The 22,262-nt window shown below is 43.2% G+C and overlaps 3 protein-coding genes across 3 annotated transcripts in view; all 3 read left to right on the forward strand.

Annotated features, from left to right (window-relative positions):
* Positions 1-13,738, forward strand: LOC307227584 (metalloreductase STEAP3-like). The gene is made up of 6 exons (XM_079996948.1): positions 1-51; positions 1,184-1,426; positions 2,437-2,703; positions 2,928-3,458; positions 5,181-5,345; positions 11,677-13,738. The coding sequence occupies exons 2-6, from the start codon at positions 1,190-1,192 to the stop codon at positions 11,974-11,976; spliced, it is 1,500 nt and encodes a 499-aa protein (XP_079853074.1). The 5' UTR covers positions 1-51; positions 1,184-1,189; the 3' UTR covers positions 11,977-13,738.
* Positions 13,739-14,734: 996 nt separating this feature from the next.
* On the forward strand, positions 14,735-16,751 carry LOC307248286 (acyl-CoA-binding protein-like). Its single transcript, XM_080024636.1, has 4 exons — positions 14,735-14,816; positions 15,649-15,769; positions 16,067-16,129; positions 16,315-16,751. The coding sequence occupies exons 1-4, from the start codon at positions 14,811-14,813 to the stop codon at positions 16,386-16,388; spliced, it is 264 nt and encodes an 87-aa protein (XP_079880762.1). The 5' UTR covers positions 14,735-14,810; the 3' UTR covers positions 16,389-16,751.
* Positions 16,752-18,508: 1,757 nt separating this feature from the next.
* LOC307247789 (cilia- and flagella-associated protein 221-like) overlaps positions 18,509-22,262 on the forward strand; it is a gene marked incomplete at both ends in the record, with an annotated part of 51,983 nt that continues 48,229 nt past the window's right edge. Inside the window, one exon of the mRNA XM_080023910.1 lies at positions 18,509-18,622. Coding sequence (XP_079880036.1) covers positions 18,509-18,622 — 114 coding nt within the window. The remainder of the gene's footprint in view (positions 18,623-22,262) is intronic.

Here is a 22,262-nt window from a genome sequence, read left to right on the forward strand (position 1 = left end):
TGCGTGGACGGAGCAGATGTGGCGGCGGCGGCGTCGTCGTCGTCGTCGTCGGTTGGTTGAGACAACGAAGTGAACGTTGTTGCGTTGCTGTAATGTTGGCGTGTTTTCCGCGTTAAAAACTATGAAGGATAAAGTTTGGACAAGTTGAGCCAAGGACACCGAGCGGCGGCGGCGGGGGGGGTGTGTGTGTGTGTGTGTGTGTGTGTGTGTGTGTGTGTGTGTGTGTGTGTGTGTGTGTGTGTGTGGTTGGTTGGTTGGTTGGTTGTTACCAGGTTATCGGTAAAGTGGTGTTTTCACGTTACACCACGTTACACTTGAAAAGTGTCAATAGAGACCGAGCTCACGGGCAGCCTCGTCCCCGGTGTCCGGAGATGCGGCTCCGCGTTGGACCGTCTAACCAACCAACCAACCAGCCCCACACACACACACACACACACACAACACGGCCAACTCCAGATCAGAACGCAGTGGACTGAAAAACAAGGTTGTTTTCGGTCAAGGCGACAGGGAGGCGTGTTTTTAGGTAGGGCCGTTGGACAAGGCTTACTGAAGGACCTTCATCAAATAGAGACACTTGGCTTTCAAGAATGAGAGCCTAACGTTCAGTTATAGTGAAAGTGCAACGCGTCTGCAGGGCTGCAGGGGAGGGAGTCGGTTAGTTACTACGAGTGAGTCGTTTTGGGTTTGTTTTTTTTTCGCTTCTAACGTCACGGCGCGTTCGTCAACCTCAGATGTTCTCTCGTGACGTCCCCTTCATTTTAACGTGAACATGTTGCCCGATTTTATTCATCCATTTAATGCCGACCAAACGAGTGAGGTTCTTCAAAACCCTGAGGCTACTTTAAATTGTGCCGTCATTCTTACCCGTGGAGAGAAGAGTGAGGAGTTCTTGTAAAAAAATAAATAAATAAATAAAAGTACTTATATTTATTGAAAGAAAGTAGTAATATTTATTCCAGTGCCTTCCCTTCCTGTATGACCGGAAGTAAAGTGTCACTACAACAGTTATTAGAATGAGGTGTTATATTTTGTAAAAATTGTCTTGAAAAAAAAACTGCAGACAACCTGTTAGCCCCTGTAAAAATGTTCCAATATTTGTTTCCTGTACTAAATAAATTCAGGCAATGATGGACGGATGGATGGAATGATGGATGCTTGATGTTGTGTTTTCCCACGCAAACAGTGTGTGATGCCTCATGAGGACATGAAGAGTCCTTTAATTCGAGGTGGCGGCTGCGGCGGCGCAGGAGGTTCCAGACATTTGGAAGCCTCTGCACCCGATCCCGGCGCCCCTGTCGTTGGCATTCTGGGCACGGGCGACTTCTCCCGCTCCCTGTGCAGGAGGCTGGTTGCCTCTGGGTACCAGGTGGTAGTGGGTAGCCGCACTCCAAAACGATCCCTGGCACTGTTTCCTGTGGATGCTGAGGTAAATTGCATGTACACTTACGCCCATATTCAAATACAAATACTTGTCGGTCTGTTATTTGAGCATACTAAGTCAGGGGTCTTCAACCTTTTTCAGCCCAATGACCCCTTGGTGGATAGAGAAACAGCGTGGACCCCTTAGATTTTTTCAAGTGAAATGTTGTGATGCATTTTAAGCCTGGCCTATAATGCAATTTTTATAATGCTGTATTAACCTATTTATATTCTCAGCCATAATGCTTATGGTACCTGTGTGTTTTTATTTTAGATTTCAACCTATTTTCATTTGTGTAGTTATGTTAGGGAAAAATTCAGTGACATCCCCCTTTTTCTTCTTTTCAAAAATAGAATAAATAACATCACAAATCTGAAATAAGGTTTGAAATGCTCTTTCGGATTTTTATTATAATCCAGTCTGGGTTTGACGACTATAAGTACAGTAGTTTCTTACCTAGACCTGGTCTTAAATGGCCTGTGTGTAGAAAAAAACAAACTGTGAAATACACATTTTCTCAGTTTTCACGAATAAAATAAAGATTTTGCAAATCTGCAATTGGGTTTTACATGCTGTTTAATATCAATACAACAGTACAAACCATTTACCATGTATTTTATTGAAGTTCAGCCATTCACCAGTTATTCCTGTCAGAGACACAGTGTATAACAGAAAATTCTGAGGTTTTTGAACGTTATTCAATAATCACCATAACGGAAGCTACGAACCAGAACCGAACTACAAACCTTTCAGCTGATTACTGAAATCACAAAACAACAAAGCTGTTCCAGTGTTAATGGTTTGAGTTTACTCAATATTATTTTTGTGTAAATTACATTTAATAATTTTCATATGAATAATTGTACTATGTACTATGGTATGTACTATGGTGTCCAACAACTCCAGTTTTATAGAGTAAATAGACTAATATACCGTACCATTTTGGACGTAGGGATAGTCTTTCTTTGGTCCCTGCTGGCAACAAGTTTGCTTAATATGTTTACTTTGACTACTAGGTGACTTCACAGATGGAAGCAGCCAGCCAGGCAGATCTGGTCTTTGTGGCGCTGTTTCCCGAGCACTACTCCACCCTGGCTGGCCTAAAACCGGCGCTAGCTGGGAAGATCTTGGTAGATGTTAGCAACGGTCTGCAGATCAACCAGATGGGGCCTTCGCATGCCGAGCAGCTGGCTTCCGAGTTTCCAGAAAGCTACGTGGTCAAAGGGTTCAACACCATATCGGCCTGGTCGCTGCAGATGGGGCCGCGGGATGGAAGTAGGCAGGTGGGTTCTGGATCTCTCATTGTTTGGTGTCTTTCAAGGACTCCAGTTTAGGGATGAGAATCGTTGCCAGGATACCTTGACTTTGTTTTGGAACGATTTCAACAACAATTATCTGGTTCTGACGCTAATGTATTGAATACTACAATAAGAAAGAAAGATAAAGGAAATGTTGGGCTGACGACATTTTCCTGTATCTTCGCATCACGGTCCCTTCTATCCTCCAGGTCCTGCTCTGCGGTGACTGTGCCAATGCCAAGAGCACAGTGGCGGAGCTGTGCCGTGCCATGGGCTTCGTCCCTGTCGACATGGGCCACCTCTCCACCACCGCCCTGGAGATTGAGAACATCCCGCTTCGCCTGTTCCCGTCCTGGCGGGTCCCCATTCTTTTCACTACGGCCCTCTTTGTCTTCTTCTACCTCTACAATTTCCTGCGGGACGTCCTGCACCCCTTTGTCACGGCCGGAAAGAGTGCCTTCTACAAGATGCCCATCGAGACAGTCAACGTCACCCTGCCGTCGGTCGCCCTGGTCGTGCTGGCGCTGGTGTACCTGCCCGGCGTCTTCGCAGCCTTCCTGCAGCTGTCGTGGGGGACCAAGTACAACCGCTTCCCCGGCTGGCTAGACTGCTGGCTGGCCAGGCGGAAGCAGTTTGGCCTGTGCAGCTTCATGTGCGCCGTGTTACACGCCCTCTACAGCCTCTGTCTGCCCATGAGGAGGTCGGCTCGCTACAAGCTGCTCAACAAGGCTTTCGAGCAGGTGAGAGACCGAGTGTGGGTGTGTACTGAAAGCAAAACTCTGAGAGGATCTATGAAACTGAGCGGAAAAAGGTCGCTGTTACACAACAGTACTGTTTGCCAGAGGTTTAAAATACAGGATTTTGAGTCAACCGTGTGATTTACTATTAAGCACAACCTAGAGGTCTAACTAATGAGTGAAATCGACTTATTCAATCTAGGGCGGGAGCAAAAACATGTCGGGAGGTTTACTCTCTGAAACTGGAATTATCCATCACCGCTGTTTGCAGAAATGGAAGTCGCTGGTGATTTGTCGTTTTTCAAATTGCAGAAAATCACCAGACAATGGCTACAAATATATTGTGAGGCTCAGTCTGAGAAAATGGCTCTTTCAGTACTTAAGTGTGGCAGTTCCGCCTGCCAGGGCCATCCGACATAGAGACACAGGTGATGGAGTTGAAATGTACCAGTTTATTGAAGAGTGTGGGCAAGATGGAACAAGCCCGGAGCAGATGGAAACATCATGACAAGGGCCCCTCCCGTGTGTGTGTGATGATGGGTGATTTTACCTGTGGTTGTTGATTGCACTGATGAGAAACAGGCATACAGCCCTGATTCTGGGCCCAATTAACTAGACCCAAGACAGGTGTGGCTGCTTAAATCACACCACATAAAAGTTGCTGACCCCTGCGCTAGCTCATGGGAACAAGAGGCAGGTTTTCTTAATAGTTTAGTGTCTGCCCACTGCCATTTCTGGCTGTTCATGGTAACGGTCCACAAGAAGGACAGGAAAAAACATATTGACACCCTCTGTTGATACAGCCTCTTGAACCGAAGCGTCACACTGGTGTCCCAGAGTTTCCAGTGGCTAACGGCCGCCCTCCAGACAGACAGTTGCCACTGGTCACTACTGGGGGTCATTTAGAAGAAAGAATATCCAACGACAAACATTCCTTCCATCTTCCCTTAAAGGGCTTCTTCCTCAAAACAACATGCCAACGCCTGGAGGAGGCAAGATCTGCTCCTGTCTTGACTGTGCCCTGTGGTCTCCATTGTGGAGAAAACACTCTGTGGCCTTGCTACGCTCTGTTTATCAGCCACAAGCTTGTCTGTTAGGTTCTTGTGACACATTTATGTCACGTCTGGCTGTCTTGCTCTGTAACCGATCAACACTCTCCCTCTAAGGACATTGTACCAAGAAGGATTGAGGCAAGTCACCCAGGCATAGAGGCAAGGTGTCATGTTCCCCCTTCCATAGCCAGGGCCTTCAATCTGACTGCTAGCGCCAAGCTGCAGCCTTTCTCTTTTGGCTAACTCACCTTTGAATCAGTTTAAGTCGAATACTCATCACCCCAACATTGATTTACAGACGGTAGATGGCGCTACCTAACTGACCACCAGCGTCAAATGGCAGCAGGACTCTCAGGGTAATTACTTAAGACCGATCAAAGTAAGTATTGCCTAGCTAGAGCCAATGCCTCCGTGTACAATGCACAGAGAGGGACTGCCATTTCTAGCTTGAATGCCAGCTATAAATGGCAGCGTAGCTCCAGAATAGGGTGACATCTGTTTTACAATATCCCTTTCCTTCCTTCTTTTGACAAAATCACAATGGGCATTTTCATCTAACCGGTACAGAATACATATATTTTACATAGACACTTATTTTGTCTCTTTACCGTTCCACATTACTCCATTCAGTACTAGACTAGTAAGACTCTTCCCTCTCTTTCTCCATGTCCAGGTGAAGGCAGGGGTGGAGGACTCGTGGGTGGACGAGGATGTGTGGCGGATGGAGCTGTACGTCTCGGTGGGCATCCTGGCCCTGGGTTTCCTCTCCCTGCTGGCCGTGACCTCACTGCCCTCGGTGGCCAATGGCCTCAACTGGAGGGAGTTCAACTTCATACAGGTAACTACCACAGAGGGACGGAATGGAGAAAAGCTGAACATGCGACGAACAAACTGTGGGGGACTCTTCCAACAGATACAGGTTCATGGAGGGAGACGGGGACTCTCGGGCAGTGAGGTCCGACATGGCCGGAGTTTTATTAATGGTATGAACAAAATGGCTCGCTGGCCAAAACGTGAACATAAAGCAGTATAGAATTAATCGGCGTCAGGGTCTTTGGGTCGCGATCTTATCCACAAGGTTTTGTCTCCTGCACCACGTGTCTGTCACTGCTATACAAACAACACATATGAAAGCTCTCCCGGCCGGGTCGAGCCAATCAGCGCCAGTGGTACTGATTGGGCTGACCCGGTACAGCTGCGCCGATGCAGGACAAAGGACCACGTCCCCTCGTCGGTACGGTAGGCATTAGGGCTGGGTGATAAAGTGTTGTAGTATCAATACTGTGATATGAGACAAGGTATCATCTGGGATTTTGAAATATTGCTATAGAGTTAAATGTTGTCTTTAAGCTCACATTACAGTAAATGTCAAAGTAATGCAGGCCTGGTCATAAAATCCACATTACTAATGACCGTTTCTCTTGTCTCTAAATATCTAAAACTGTCCTTAAACAGTCTTTGTCAGCGCTGTTAATTCAAATTGACATTCACACACTTCTGGTTGAGTCTGAAATTTGTTATTTGTATCCGTAGGTAACTGACTGGTTTGATTGAATGTAGCTGTGGTTACCTTGGACATGTTGATCAGGGCAGAGAGATGAGGGCCTGCCTTTACTTGATGCTATTAAGAGATGAAAAGTGTCTTTCCATTCAATGGCAATCAAAAGAGAAAACTGTACCCACAAGTACCATCTTGTGCATTGCTTGTGTTCTCGGTGTTGCTCAAGTCTAACTTATTCAGTCCAAGAGGCTCTGGGTCAACTGGTCTGGTCCCGAGTTTAAGCTTGGGGGCAGCCATGGAAGCCCACACGGTGCTTTGTCCTCTATTTAAGAAATTCAGTTAAACTTCATGGCTGGGTTTCGTGGTTTTTGACGCGGTTGGGCGGTTGGGGTGTGTCACCACCAGCCTCATTGCAAGCAGATAGACATTAGCTCTTGAATAGACAAATCACCACCGCAGCCCACATGCGCAACGCAGGCAGGCACACACAGTTACAGCTCTTCTCTTGCCTTCCTTTCTTTTTAATCACAGGGGGGTTGTGTTGCTGGGTGCTGGATGGGTTAGGTTGGGGGGGTTTCCCTATCAGGCCTTCCATTTTCCAGGGATTTTTCCCTTCTGTCTGCAGGGAGTGTGTTTTTGACTTCCCTTTCATCTCTCTTGCTCCTGTGGATAATCTGGCTGTGGCCAGATGAGTCACGTGTCGCCAGCCGGCGCAGAAAGACAGCAGTTTTTCCTGCCTGGCATCTCGCGCGCGTGCGCGCGAGTGTGTGTGTGTGTGTGTGTGTGTGTGTGTGTGTGTGTGTGTGTGTGTGTGTGTGTGTGTGTGTGTGTGTGTGTGTGTGTGTGTGTGTGTGTGTGTGTGTGCGCTGTTGTCTATTGTCAATGAAAGTCTGTTTGTGTGTTTGTTCAATCTTAACTCCTTGTTGTGATTACAGTCAAATCTCCAGTCCCAACACGGTTGTGTTAGTGTTAAGTCAACTTCTTGATCTCCGCTCTCTTTTGAAGTTCAGCTGCTTCCAGGGTCAAGTCTAACTCTTAAGTCTCTTTAAACCTGCTGTAGAAAAATAAGTAGATCCCTGTCATATATATACACACCGCGTTCCAAATTATTATGCAAATGCTATTTTTCTCTGATTTTCCTAAATAGTCGATGCAAATAACAGTATTATTTTCAAGTCATCAACCGTTAGGGTATAATTCGAATGTTATTGAACAAACCTCCCAATGATAACAGTATTTTTTTCAAAAATAAAAAACTCATAATGAACTGTTCGAAATTATTATGCACAACAGAGTTTTAAAACATATTATAGGTTGTAAAGAACTGAAAAAGGTCATTTGTTGAATTTGCAGCATTAGGAGGTCATATTTACTGAAATCAAAAGCTCAAAAAATAAATCAAAAGGACCCCTTCTTTGATATCACCTTCACAATTCTTGCACCCATTGAACTTGTGAGTTTTTAGAGTTTCTTCTTGAATTTCATTGCAGGATGTCAGAATAGCCTCCCAGAGCTGCTGTTTTGATGTGAACTGCCTCCCACCCTCATAGATCTTTTGCTTGAGGATGCTCCAAAGGTTCTCAATAGTGTTGAGGTCAGGGGAGGATGGGGGCCACACCATGAGTTTCTCTCCTTTTATGCCCATAGCAGCCAATGACACAGAGGTATTCTATGCAGCATGAGATGGTGCATTGTCATGCATGAAGATGATTTTGCTGCAGAAGGCACGGTTCTTCTTTTTGTACCATGGAAGAAAGTGGTCAGTCACAAACTCGCTATACTTTGCCGAGGTCATTTTCACACCTTCAGGGAGCCTAAAGGAGCGTACCAGCTCTCTCCCCATGATTCCGGCCCAAAACATGACTCCGCCACCTCCTTGCTGACATCGCAGCCTTGTTGGGACATGGTGGCCATCCACCAACCATCCACTACTCCATCCATCTGCACCATCCAGGGTTGCACGGCACTCAGCAGTAAGCAAGGCTGTTTGAAAATGAGTCTTCATGTATTTCTGGGCCCAGTGCAACCGTGTCTGCTTGTGAGCATTGGTTAGGGGTGGCCCAATAGTAGGTTTATGTACAACTGCAAGCCTCTGGAGGATCCTACACCTTGAGGTTGGCAGGACTCCAGAGGCACCAGCAGCTTGAAATACCTTTTTGCTGCTTTGTAACGGCATTTTAGCAGCTGCTCTCTTAATCTCATGAATTTGTCTGGCAGAAACCTTCCTCATTTTGCCTTTATCAGCACAAACCCGTCTGTGCTCTGAATCAGCCAAAAATCTCTTCACAGTACGATGATCACGCTTAAGTTTTCGTGAAGTATCTAATGTTTTCATACCTTGTCCTTGGTCTGCTTAATAATGTGGAACGTCCTTCTTAAGTAGTTTTCCTTAAATTGGGCTCACCTGGCAAACTAATTATCACAGGTGTCTGAGATTGATTTCAGTGATCCAAAGAGCCCTGAGACACAATACCATCCATGAGTTTAATTGAAAAACAAAAAACGTAATGTTTATGACACTGAAATCCAATTTGCATAATATTTTGGAACGCGGTGTCTATATTTTTAAAGCCCATGGCATTTCTAAGCTTCTTCCTCACTGGGTCACATCCAACCTTGTGAGCATTTCCAGGCAGGTCACGGAAACTTATCAGCAACTACCACAATGGGACCGCAGCGACGGATGGATCGCGGGAGCAGGAAGATGAGCACAGTTGTAGCTGTACATCCCAGTGCCTTTTTCCTTTGTCCCCTACCTGAACCCTGACCGAGAGCCTGACAGCGCATGCGGATTTTGATGAAACGCTGTTTTCTCTTTTGGTCGGTACTGAAGACGAAGGGGTAAAAGACCCCTGTGTCTTTTTAATACTGTATGATATCACTTTAGGATGCAGCAAGTTGTTTAAAGTCGTAATTCCCATATCGGATCCTTTTTTCTAACTGGCACTTCATAAGAAACAGTCAAGTGTTTGTGTTCTGCATGTGCTCCTCAATATGCCATTTCCATTGTTGGTGGCGCGCGCCGCCTTTCCCAACAAGAATGCAAAGACTGGTAAAGTGCAAGAAGTGAAATGCTCCAGCACGTCGGTAGTTGTGGTCAGTAAAGTGTCGATATGGACAAACATTTACACAAGAGAACACTGTCGGATGAGAAAATATCACCTTAAGTGATGAAGAAAAAACACAATCAATCCTTCAGAAGAAGGTAAACTTTTAAGAAAATAAGATGAGCGTCGTAGTTTCAAATGTAATTCTGGGAGTTTGCCACTTTAAACCGAAATCTCACAGTGATCAGAAAGATCGTTCCCAGAATCTTTGACGGAGCTAAATATGTAACATAACGTCAGGTATTACTGTGGAAATGAAGACATACCAACAAACACACTGACTTTTGGGAAGAAAATACTTTAATAATACGTTAATTTGCACAGCACAGTATGCTTTAATGCTTTTTCTCTTGCGTATTATATCTTGCAGCTTGAACAGTTGAATTTACTGTGCAAGATGAACAGAATTTAAGGCACATCTGCCATTTTGTAGTAGGAGAAGCTGGATTTAAGCGTACAGTCGTTTGGTCGCTGTGGCAATCGAGTTACGCAAGAGCACTTTGGCAAACGAGATGTCATTAACAAATAAGGGCAGTTTATAATGCCATGGCAGGCATTGGTGAGGAAACCTCTGCCAAAATGGCTTTGAATCGAGACCGGCGACAATGAGAATCCCATTGGTGCAATACATTAAATGAGAGAAAAGCTTTGAGCAAATCTTTACACAAAGCACATTTGAGCCTACTGTAGCTCGCTCCATAAGAGCATAAAAAAAAACAGCAGATGGATCTGACCAAAACGTGTAGTTTGAAAAGCTTACAAAGAAATCTATGAAAAGATATTAAAGCCAGCAAAATAAAAGAAGACATCCACGGGCCGCAAAGATCTTTATTTAAATGAGGTTTTACCAAAATGTGTAAAAGCTTGATCCTGTGCGTGTTGGATTATATTCAACCAGAATTGAATACATTTGCCAAGTGAAAGGTCCAGTGACATTAACGTATAACAACCTATAAACTGTAGGTCGGTGATTCCCAACCTGAGGTGCCAGAGCCCCCCCGAGGGTGGGTCACAAGGCCTCGGACGATTTGAGCTGTATGTTTCCTCACAGTCAAATATAGGCTCAAACATCCACATTGCTGTTGAAATATACAACCAATCTTAACAACATCCATGACAACATGTTGTAATGTATCAAATTCCCTAAAAACCTTGCTCCCTGTGCCATGAAAATAGAACCAATTACAGACTAAAACAACCGCTGATAAATAAATGTGTGGGGGGGGTAATTACAGCTTTTAAATACGGGGGTCTTAGATTGAATCAGGTTTGATTTTTAAAAAGTTTGGGGACCCCCGCTGTAGATCACGCTCAGAGGCAGAACCAGACACGTGATGATAATGACCCGCCATATTAAAGGGGAAGTGCTTTTATTTTAAGCAAACGATGGCAGTTCTGCCACGCTAGGTCTAGGTTGTCAAGGAGAGATGAGGCTATTTATAACCTTCCGCCCGCCACCCCGCTCAACCTTGGGTCGCATTCGTAACGAGGGATCCTGCGGCCACATGACATACAGTACACGCAAACGGACATGCACGTAGGCATGTACCCTCGCGTGCGGGGGACCGGCGGCACTGGTTGGGGCCGCGCGAGTGTTGGGTCAGCGCGCGCCCTCGGGGGTCTCCAGCAGCGTGTGACTGGATGAGATAACGGAGTGGCTCCCCACTCCCACCGAGCGAGGAGAAGCCACTTCAGAGAGCTGGGCTTTGAACCGCGCGGGGGGGGAGGGGAGTGGGGGGGGGGGGTCCGTGTTGAGGACCCAGGCAAAAGCCGGGCGGGGTTTGAATTGTGAAGGTTTTTTTTTTGTGTGGTCTAAAAAAGAAAATGGGAAGAAAATTTGTTGTCCAATGCAGTTAGGGTCATTGTTGGTTGATTAGTTAGACTGGAACGTTTAGTGATTAAAGTATACCATACCGTGTCGAATGGAGTTTTTGCACGTTGACTAGTCAGCGTATAGATTTATTACCCCCTGGCCATTTCCATTTCTTTCCATTGATAGTGAACATTTGGTTGGATACGGTAACACATTTTTTGTGAAAGTTAATTAGCCTTGCCATATGTTAAATTTGTTATTTGTTGAGACAAAATGGAAAAAAATCTAAACGTGAGCTATCATGAGGAAAATGGTCAGGTCCACAAGGAAACTCAATTTGACACATGGCCTTCCTTTATTTATTTATTTATTTATTTATTTTAAGATGTATTTCTCAACTGTGCTGTCAGCAGGCAGGACATATTACACTGGGTAGCTGGATGTCATTGCATTCGAGACAGAGTAAATCTGCAAGTGGAGTTCAATTTAAAAATTCTCAACCTGCGACGCGCACACCACGGGGCCGCAAGAACATACCCAGCACAAAGTGCCGCCGCCACGCAGCCCATCCCGCCGCATGTCCGACCCAAACCACTCACCCTAACCCCTCCCGCCGCACAAGTATTGCCTGTCCTGTAGGGTCCTTTAAATGGTTTTAAAAGTGTTCGTCTCATGTTTCAATCTCTTCTTCTCTTCCCTCTCTCTTCACTTACATTTCTCCGCCTGCCTTTCTCTCTCCTGCCACCAGTCCAGACTGGGCTACGCGGCGCTGGTCATGGCCACCGTGCACACGTTGCTGTACGGCTGGGCTCGGGCCTTCGACTCAGCCCAGTACCACTTCAATCTGCCGCCCACCTTTGTGCTGGTCCTTCCGCTGCCGTTGGCCGTCCTGGCGTGCCGCCTGGCGCTGTGCGCGCCCTGCGTCGCCAGCCGCCTCTTCCGAATCCGCCGCGGCTGGGAGAGGAGCCGACACATCCGCTTTGCGCCGCCGCCCGAAGAGGGCGGCCACCGAAACGGGGGCTCGCTGGAGGATGTCAGCCACGTCTGAGAGCCCGCGAACCGGTTCTGAGGTACAGCCGGACCCACGGATCGATAGTAGTATCGGTATTGTAACAAAACATTGAGGCTGGATCGAATCTGGGATTTTGCTTATTGTGATGTCATGATTATATAATTACATTAATGTTAATGTAGTGTAACAGTTTCCATTTTTATAGTTGGCTAGCTAGCTAGCTAGCATGCTAAATAACAATACAGCTTTAGTAGCTACTTCTAAAAACAAGTGAAGGAATTTCACACAAGGACCTTTTGAGCCCAACATTTTTAAATTTCAATCTTGATGTAATACAGTCAGAATTTATTCTTGCAATTGGCCGTTTGACGAGTCAACAATTTTTGGACACTCCCCAACACACTCACAAAGACTTCAATGAAGAGTAGATCTCCTTGGAATCCGTGTTCAATGCACTGCTAAACGGGCTGGTCTGGGGATTTAGTTTCCGGTGTTCCAAGACACCCCGATGAATATAACCCGAACATCTCCAGCGATGAAAATAAAATGCTGGCCGACCGTGCTGCACTATGCAATCGCTATTAAAGTATTAATTTAGACTTACATTTTTCCTTGCATTGGTGATGTTTTATTTTTCATGCTTTTTCCGCTTCTATTCTGAGTCTTCAATGTTAAAATGTGATGTTAAACGGCCACGCCAATGTTAATCTTAGGAAATCGCCTACACGGAATCGGCCATTTGCCGCTGCCTTTAAAATGGAGATATATAATTGCAGGTTGCTGCGGCGTCTTCTCTCCAGTTTTATGGTGATATTTTGGCCTCGAAAGTTGGGGATATCGAGCTGAAGTGCTCATCGGCCGCTCACTGTCCTGTAGATAGTTTTAATGTTTTGTACCAATACCAGCAACCAATACCAAATATGGTGATTCTTATTCATAAAAACATATATTTTAATAGATTTCATGTATAAAGTACATCTCCTTTTAGCAGCAGGAATTTTTGGTGTCACCTTCAGTCACATCGATGAAGACAGAGGAATGATTTTTTATTTTCCTGTCGAAGTTGCTCAATTGTTTTCCGCTATTTATGCGCATTCAGTGTTAAGTACTTTTGTACCCGACAGCAATTTTGTTGAGTGAACGCCACATTCAAATGTTCTTTTTTATTTTTATTTTTCTATTTAATAGACAAAGTCCAAATCACTGCTTATCCCATGCCTCCTTGAAAGTAAACAATTTGCTCATGTTGTTTTAAAGTGTGTTCTACTGTAGCGCTGGGTGTTTTTTTTTTGTTTTTTTTGTTTTGTTTTTTTTCTCCAGATTCCAACGCTGTTATCGATTCTACTCATCACATTTGTTTGATTTCCTTGTCAACTCCCATTTGGGGGTAAAATGAATACTTTCAGACAGGTTACATTGAGGGGGGACAAGGGTTGACACCTTCCAAGGTTTAATAAATAAGAGATACATTGAAAAGGTTCCGTTGCCATATTTTGTAAGATCTTCGAAGCTTATTGATGACAGTGAATTAGGACATTTGGAACTGGTTCCACATTGGAACCGTTTCTCGATGCTCACTCCATGTCTATTGTTATATATAAATATATATATACCATATATGAACAATATATAACTACCGTGTTTCTGTAATAGTTTTGTCGCCCTGTACTGGATTGACCTGCTGATGATTCCACTGGCATAATTCACCTCTTGAATTGTCAAATTGTTGTCAAAGTGTTAAACAGAGAAAAGCCTGCCTTCTCACACAGTTGGCTGTTTCTGGAGTCTACAATAAACCTTTTCTACATCTTGCACTTGTCTTCAACCACCAAATGAATTGCCTCAATAACTAAATTGAGTGTTTTCTTTGTTATGAAAGGTGGGAAGGTGAGTCTTGGTCATACAGTTGGAAATATACACATTTCACACTAAAACATTTATGAATGTATGTCAAAAGAACAATGTTAAAAAAGCATATATATATATATATATATATATATATATATATATATATATATATATATTAAAAGAGCATATATATATATATAATATAATTAGATATAATATTTTATATTTGATATATATTAATATATATATTTTGAATTTGTCGTCTTTCAGTTCCTTGAGGATGTAGATGCTGCTACCTTGTGGTGGGAGTACGCTACTACCTCTCGTACAATAAGGCACTTAGAATCATCACTAATTGGTGAACTTCTGAAAAGGGGAAGGTGTGGGTTTCACAATGTGACACCTTGTTGAACGTCTAAAAAGTCACAAGAAAGGAAACTAAACTGAGAAAAAAAAAATAATTGAAAGGGGGGCCCTGGGCCCTCAACCGGATAAGCACGGGAAACCATATAGGCAAAAACACCTGCAGTGACCTTGGTTCGAATCCAGCCTCCAGTCGTTTGCTGCATGTCCCTCCCTCTCCTTACCCCCCATCCCCATTTCCTGTCTCCACTGCTCTCTACAAAAAATGCCCAAAAAATGTTTCATAAAAAAACCCCCACAAAATAAACAAACTATGAATACAAACCTAAAATCTGCAATGAAGAAGAGAAGAATATAATCTGTACCTATTCTGTGTGCACCAGGGTGGAAAACAAAATGATTACGATGTAAGTGCAACATGTAATGTACATTATTGGGTTACTACGTTACTACGTATACTGTAAATACACAATACTAATTTTAGAGAGGATTGAAGGCCACACCCATTTTTTTCCTGACCCACCCCTACAACGTCTGACTTGAATGACGACTTCCCAGGAGGCAATTTCTCAGAATGAAAGGCGGCGGTAGGACGGGTCAGACGACTCCTGTGAACGTCTGGGAGTCTGAGGTGTGTCTCTCTGTCTTCACCTGCCGCCATGTCTGTAAGTACTACACCTCATGCAACCAGTGCTCAGTTTTTATTTTTGGGGGTTATATCTAAGTTATTCTGAATGCTATATAATAGTAATAATAATAATCATAATAATAGGGTGACATATTGAGTTACTACTCCAATAATATTTGCAGTGAGTACATTGGGGGAAAATAAATACTGAATTGGAATCATGAGATTGACCTTAAACAATTGCTTTACTTTGCTAGATCTGTATTCTTATTTTCTCAGGTTTTCTTGGGGGCCAGCGTTTACTTTTTGTGTGGATCTTCAAGTGGGGAAACCTAAATTATATACAGCTCCAGCAAATGAATGAAATTGTTTTTGGCGTTGATCCAATGACTCGTTCTTTTGCGTTTTGTTTTTGAAATGTACTGCAAATCTCACTGGAGATTCTCATTAGAGAAACTAGATTTATAGTTTTAGAACAATTTACCCATGGGTATGTTTCTTACAAGCTTCATCAGATTTCAAAATCTGTTATATATATACTATATATATATATATATATATATATATATATATATAAAATGTACAGGATATTCTGCACAAGATGAATGAATGTGTATTTGATAGTATATCATAGATGGTATATATGATGGATAACAATGTTGGAGTAGGTATCGATATGATATTACTATGGTATTACTACATTATTACACTGTCTACAGTGTAATACAGTTGTATTACATATTCAGCTATTTATCCATTTGATGTTTGTCTCTATGTTCAGTTCTAACGATAGATAGACAGATGGACGGACAGACAGACAGACAGATAGATAGGTAGATTTGTACTGAAAGATATTCACATTTTAATAGGAGCAATCCTTCGAGGTGGCAGTGGACGAGGTGAAGAGGCTGCAAACGAGGCCAAACAAGGCTGAACTGTCCGCCCTCTACGGCCTGTACAAGCAAGCCGTGGTCGGTGACGTCAACATAAGTGAGTGGAAAAATTCAAAATGTTCACGTTTTTTAGTTTTAGTGTAGGAAGTAGTAGTAGAAGTAGTGAGGAAGGAAGGTTGTTGGTTTTTTTTTTTGTCGCCCGTTGAAGGCGGGGTCGCAAAACGGGATAAAAGTCGCCGAGCGAGAGGCCCCGGTCGCATTCTGTCGACGATCCCCAACGACTGATAAATTCGTCACCTCTGAAAAGAATACCGTAACGGGTTTCAGAGGACAGCCGTCGAACGCTCCAGTGAATTTGAAAACCCTGTGTTGTTTTGTTTTTTTTTCCCCACAGCCCGTCCTGGATTCTTTGACATTATTGGCCAAGGGAAATGGGACGCTTGGAACACGAGGAAAGGTGAACATTTTCATTCAAAACAGTAAAGATGTGCTCTCTTCGTGGAGCTGCTCAGTGGCCCCGACACCAAGTTTGAAACGATGCATGATTGGCTCTTGTGCTGGTTTTAATGTAATATATTAACACTGGAAATGGGAGGTTTGGCATAGAGAACCGACTGAAATGTACGTCTTCTCACCCAACAGGCGTGTCCAAGGAGGAAGCCATGACCAACTACATCGACTTGGTGACGGAGCTGAAGGAAAAGTACGGCCTCTAGGTGTTCGTGTTCCTCACCAATTGCTACACCAATTGTATTGCAACGACTCCACGTTCCTTTTCAGTTGCACCCACCACCCGCAAAAAGCCCCTCAAATCCACAGGAATTTAGTCTTGCATTCTCACCAGCGTTGTAAATACGACCAGAGTGGGGGGTCTGGATCCCTGTCATTCAAGTTACTCTTGTGTCTCTACTCTAGTGTCTGCTTTACTGTGGTGGCTTTGCATTTTGTGCACTTCAGAAGATTAACTATATTTAAAATGTTGATTTTTTGATCCCTCTACATTCATTTCTATGCCACATTACATAAAATCATCAACTAATAACCTCTACTCAGTTTATTTAAATCAGATAAAGCCAATGGTTCCCACAACGTATCTGTTGTCATTCGTGAATGAATTGTTCTTGTTATGTGTGAAAAATTCACCTTTGGAGGGTTGATGCATGTCTTGCATATTTAAATGTGGCTTTGGAGAAGCAACTGCAATATTGGGGATCCATGGTACAAGAAGGCTTGTATTCAAGGTGTCAGTCGTTGCACTGTCTGTCTGTGGTCGCCTCCTATCAAACAACTTCTCCCTGAGCTGAAAAAAACCAACAAAACAAAAAACAGATTCAGGGTCCCTGGTGAGCTGCAGCGTTTGCCCAGACTTTCTCTGCGGACGATTCCAGAGAAACGAATCCCAATCGGTTTGTCACGTTGTGTTGGGGTGAGACCAGAGGGCCCGTGGGGGAACCTGAAAGGAGTGGCACGAGATGACAGAGGCTCTCTCCAAGCAGCGCGGATGCTTCCCCCCCCCAGTCCAAGTCCAGTCCCATTTTCCACCACTAGAGGGCGTGCTGCTCCATAAACCCTTGACCAAAACAAATCAATAATGTCAAATTCAAGATTCAAGAGGTTCAAGAGGCTTATTTGTCACATACATATACACACGTTCATACAAATATGCAGTGAAATGTCTTTGCAACGCACCCGGAGATTATGCACAATAAGTTCTAAACAGAATAAAATTTTGTAAATTAAAATAAAATCAGACTCAAAAGGGTTATACAGAGTGGGGGCTTAAAATATATGTATAGGGAATAAAGTTATGTATATGTATGTATGTATATGTATAGTTAATATTTATTCTTTTTTTCTATGTTCACAGAGTTGTCAAAATGATGCAAAGTTAAATTATGGTCAACATCCACTGTGGGTTACAGTTAAGTATGTGAAGGCCTGACCCCACATTCACGTGGTGACGAAAATGCTCGGTGTCACGGGTGTAGGCGTACCCCCTGATTTACATATCCAACTCCGATTGGGCAGTTGTTTTCTGACGTTGAGAATCAGTGTCTCGTAGGACGTGCACAGAGGCTATTATTGCCGGCCGGATTGAACTCCCGAATGTTGTGAACAATCTTTTGAAAAAGGCGTTGTAGATGACAAATTAACCGATATAGATTTTGTTTGACTGTTTAGGACGAATAAGATATTGTATGTTCAAACAATCCACCACTGCTGTTCAGAGTTCATGCCAGGCGGACAGTCTCATTGGTTCACTGAAGCTCAACAGTCGCTAGCTGCCATAGTGAATGGCTACGTTCCTGTCACATTCGTCACTCTTGTCTCCGCATGTGTGAACGTGGGGTTGGACCGAAAAACCTGTTAGCCTTGATTCCTTTTCACGTCGAAGTTCGTTGCCTTTCAGCGCATGGTTAGCAGATAATTATCTGACTTAAGACTCTTGGGGCAGAACGTACACTGATGTATGAGACAAAGGACCAACCCCATAAACATTATTCAGTCGCAGGGTACTGTCTGTCTCATGAAATGTGCTATACAGCTCTTGCGTGTAAATATGTGCGAACATATCCCTGCCCTCCTATCAAAATGGAAAAACAACTTTTATCAGTCTGGTTGAAGTGCGGGGAAGAAGAGAAAACATGGATTTATGTGTAAGTGCAGCCATTGGGCTTAACACAAGTGCTGAATTGGGCATCTTGCTTCTTGTCAACCGTTTGATTGTGAAAAATAACAAGCTGTCTGTTATGAGCGTGGCCAGTTATCAGTCACTAATCAGACCCTAATGACATAAGCTTCTGGGGTGGGGGTGTGGGGAGGGGGCTCACACACCATGGTGTCCGCTGGGAATCCCGTGGCCATCGGAGGACTTTCCTGCTGCTCTAGCGAGCAGCAGGGAGACCTGGGTGGCGGGAGAGCTGCTCTGGCTGAGGGAGCCAGGACAGAGGTGGGGTGGGTGGTAAAATCGTAATTTCTTCATTATCCATTGGCAGGCCGCAAGGCAGAGGGTTGAGGGCCCGCATGCGGCCCTCAGGCCGTAGGTTGTGCCACCCCTGCTGTAAGACAAGCACACGCTGAAACTGCAAGTGTTGGATTCTCGCATGTTTTGGATATGTCCCGATACCGATGATCCCACATGGGTTTACGTGACCAAGGCTGGAAGCTGGAAGTCTATAAAACAATCACTCCCAACATCCTCCGTGCACTTGGCCCATTCATTTACTATTCATTAATAAATACAGGGTTTTGCTGAATAAATGCAGGTTCATATTACGAGTCATGAAATATTTACAGTGTCGGATCTATTTCTATACCGGCCCTCACCTCTCCGTTGGTGGAACAGCCACCAACAGAGAGGTGTGAGGGGGAAGAACAGCTCATTAGTTTTAGATGGAATCCGTTCATTAGTCGCTGTTTATACTGGACAAACCGCTAGCGGTGACGTTGGGAACAAATGGATTGGTGGTCGATTAGCCCTCTCTGCGTTCTCGTGATTGCCTCCCACGTACCTGGTTGGAGGAGAGGGCCACCTCGGCGAAGGTCCGAATCTTGAACACCAAGCTGGTGACCCTGACGGGCAGGAAACTAAGACTATATATATAAAAGATATTTGAAAAAGACGTTAACAAAAAGTAAGAATATTTACAATATAAAAGGCTTCTTAAGGCTATATGGAAATTACATCCAAACAAGAAGGTTGGTTACACTACGCAGATTTTTTGCAAAAACCAAAACACCCTGCAATAACAATAAGGACCCCTAGGCAGCTGTGGAGCCGAGTTTGGGAACTGCAGGTACTCCTCATTGAACCACCTACCTGTTTAACAACCTTTCAGACTTAGGACCAGCTCTCTGACCAGTCTGTGTTGTACACTGTGTACAATACCACGTCTGAGCATCAAGCATCTCATCACGCATCACCCTTTATAAACTATAAACTATATATTCTATATACACTATATATTCTATATACTATAAATACTATATAAACTATATATACTATATATACTATATACACTATATACACGCTATATATACTATATACACACTATATATACTATTTACACTATATATACTATGTATACTATATACACTATATATACTATATACACTATATACACTGTATACATCTCATCTCATCACCGTTCACAGTCACAGTCTTGTTCCCTCAGTCTGTCAGTATTCACTACACTAACATTCACAATGGCCACGCCCCCTCACCGTGAAATAACACGGGTCCTCGCTTATCCACCAATTGGTCAACCTGGTCCTGGGAACGGAACTCGGTCGTTAAGTGAGGAGTGCCTGTACTCTAAGACCATCAAGACCAAAATGGCCTTTGGGATCAAATTAAATGCAGTCTGTAGATCGATAATCTCCATGTAGATAAACAGGGGAAGGCTGAAGAGTGTGATTATGTGCACCAAAGAAATTCCACAGAAAGAAATTCACAATAAACTATTAAAAATACCTCGAAATAAAGAATGCACAATAAAATGTTCAGTTGTCTGTGGAGATGTGTTTTCATGACAGTTGTTTATATATATTTTACATATATATGTCAAACTTTTTTTTCGCAACAATTTGATGTGGTATATGTCCATACAATACCGACAAACAGATTTTTTTTAAATAACATTGGGACTTCTCAAACGATGAACTGCAGTCACATAAAAAATAATCAACGCTCATAATACGACATATTGTTGGTGCAACACCGACAACGCTAGATGTCAGTGTTGTATCATATGACGATTTTAACGACGCGTCTGACTTTTAGCTCAAAGTGAATAAGTAAAGTTACTCAAAACGATCATTCAAATGACAACGACAAAGACGATACACCCTGAGAAAATACGGTAATTTCCTGTCATTTTAATGAAATATGAGTGTTATTATTCGAATGATTACAATAACAATAACAATAACAATAATAACAATACAGTTATTATTGCCATTGAATGTACATAAAGAAGTAAATCATAGCAGCACTTCCTTTGAGACCTTTGGCAGCATTTTCAGTCCAATAATTAAAATAAGCCTTCATGCAAATAAACACCCAGAAAAAAAAGGTTTGTGCCTGAAGACCATGCGTGCATCAGTTGTGAGTATAATGGTTGGTAGTGAACCTGACTGATGATGATTTTAGCTTGGGAGTTACCCCTGTCGCCCTGACCTTGTCTTTATTCAACACATTATAACGTGTTATTATAATGTTGTAATTCAACGTTCCTGCCCCCCCCCCCCCCCCCCACACACACACCCACCGTTACGTTCCTCGTGATGAGTTCGTGTCACGCGGGAGAGATGGGAAACTACGAGCCTCCGATGGCGGAAAGGGCAGGCGCGTCAGGTTTCAAGCCGTAAATATCCATTTTTAACTCGGAGGTTTTCTTTTCAACACGATTTATCCAACGCAGGGGAAGCCTACATAAAGGTCTGCAGGGATGGTAAAAAAAAAAAAAGTGAAATGCAGTAAATGTGTAAATGTGTAAATATTACAACCAGTTTGTGCAAACTTTCCCTGCATATTATAATTAACCAAATTATGTATTATTTAACCATTATTCTATTTTTAAGACTATTTGACTTTGTCCATGTGGTCCTTCCAGATCTTTAATAGCACGTGAAAAGCTGTAACAGGTTGAAATACATTTGAAATAAACAAAACGTAAAACGGGCTCCCGCCGTGGGTCCGAGCGCTTGGCCCGTCCGCCGTGATTCTGACATGACTTGAACGCGGCATTCCCTCCCCTCGCGTCCGGGCGTCACCTTGACAACGCGAAACAACAGCTTCACCTTCGACAGTTCAGCTTCGGGGTGTCGTCGAGAGATACATGAGCGGTACGCAGACTTCTTAATCGAATCCCCCTGTGATTGCAGACAGATTGGGTAAGACGACGACCCACTTCCTCTGATGATGGCCCCTCAACTCACTCCTTTTACAGTAAATCATGTGATGTTCATCCCAAATGATCCCACTTAACACAGGATGAATGTTACTCGTATATTGTTGAGGGATGATGTTAATGCACCTTATTTTCATGACGTTTTTTATTGCATTTTGCTTGTTGGCTTTTTACATTTTTTTTTATTGTTGATATTTGTTTGGCTTCTATTAATGTGAAGCGCCTTCATTTGCAAGTTGTGTATAAAAGGTGCTCTACAAATAAAGGTTATTGTTATTTACTTTGGTCTCCTTTTTGTTTTATTTTTATTTATTTTTATTTTGTATTTTATTATCATTATTGTGTATTATTATTGTTATTATTATTATTATTATTATATAATTTAACTTATAAATCATACTTCCAACTACTGCATAGCTGTTCTAGATCAAGAATAATATAATAATAGTGAATTATTACATAAAAGTATTGAAGCCTGAAGCCTTTTACCCTAGATTAGGTTTGGCATCATTATTAAGAGATGATATCATATCATGACGGTTCCAAATTGTCCTTCTTTTAAGTGGTAGTCCGTGAAATTGTCTGTGTTGGGTGGATGGGATTACACTATTATGTACCTGAAATTCCATTCGAAATCGAAATTTTGTCGCTAAGACAGTGAGTCCTGTGCTCGGAAGT

The sequence above is a fragment of the Zeus faber genome (genome assembly GCF_960531495.2).
Source record: "Zeus faber genome assembly, chromosome: 2".
NCBI classification, from domain to species: domain Eukaryota; kingdom Metazoa; phylum Chordata; class Actinopteri; order Zeiformes; family Zeidae; genus Zeus; species Zeus faber.

What these genes read in the sequence shown, in the direction of transcription:
- LOC307227584 (XM_079996948.1), top strand. Translation starts at nt 1,190, where the DNA reads ATGCCTCATGAGGACATGAAGAGTCCTTTAATTCGAGGTGGCGGCTGC. An exon ending in CGCGGGATGGAAGTAGGCAG is followed by an intron (nt 2,704 to 2,927) that starts GTGGGTTCTGGA and finishes TCTATCCTCCAG; the next exon opens with GTCCTGCTCTGCGGTGACTG. An exon ending in GGGAGTTCAACTTCATACAG is followed by an intron (nt 5,346 to 11,676) that starts GTAACTACCACA and finishes TCCTGCCACCAG; the next exon opens with TCCAGACTGGGCTACGCGGC.
- LOC307248286 (XM_080024636.1), top strand. An exon ending in GGTCGGTGACGTCAACATAA is followed by an intron (nt 15,770 to 16,066) that starts GTGAGTGGAAAA and finishes TTTTCCCCACAG; the next exon opens with CCCGTCCTGGATTCTTTGAC. An exon ending in CGCTTGGAACACGAGGAAAG is followed by an intron (nt 16,130 to 16,314) that starts GTGAACATTTTC and finishes CTCACCCAACAG; the next exon opens with GCGTGTCCAAGGAGGAAGCC.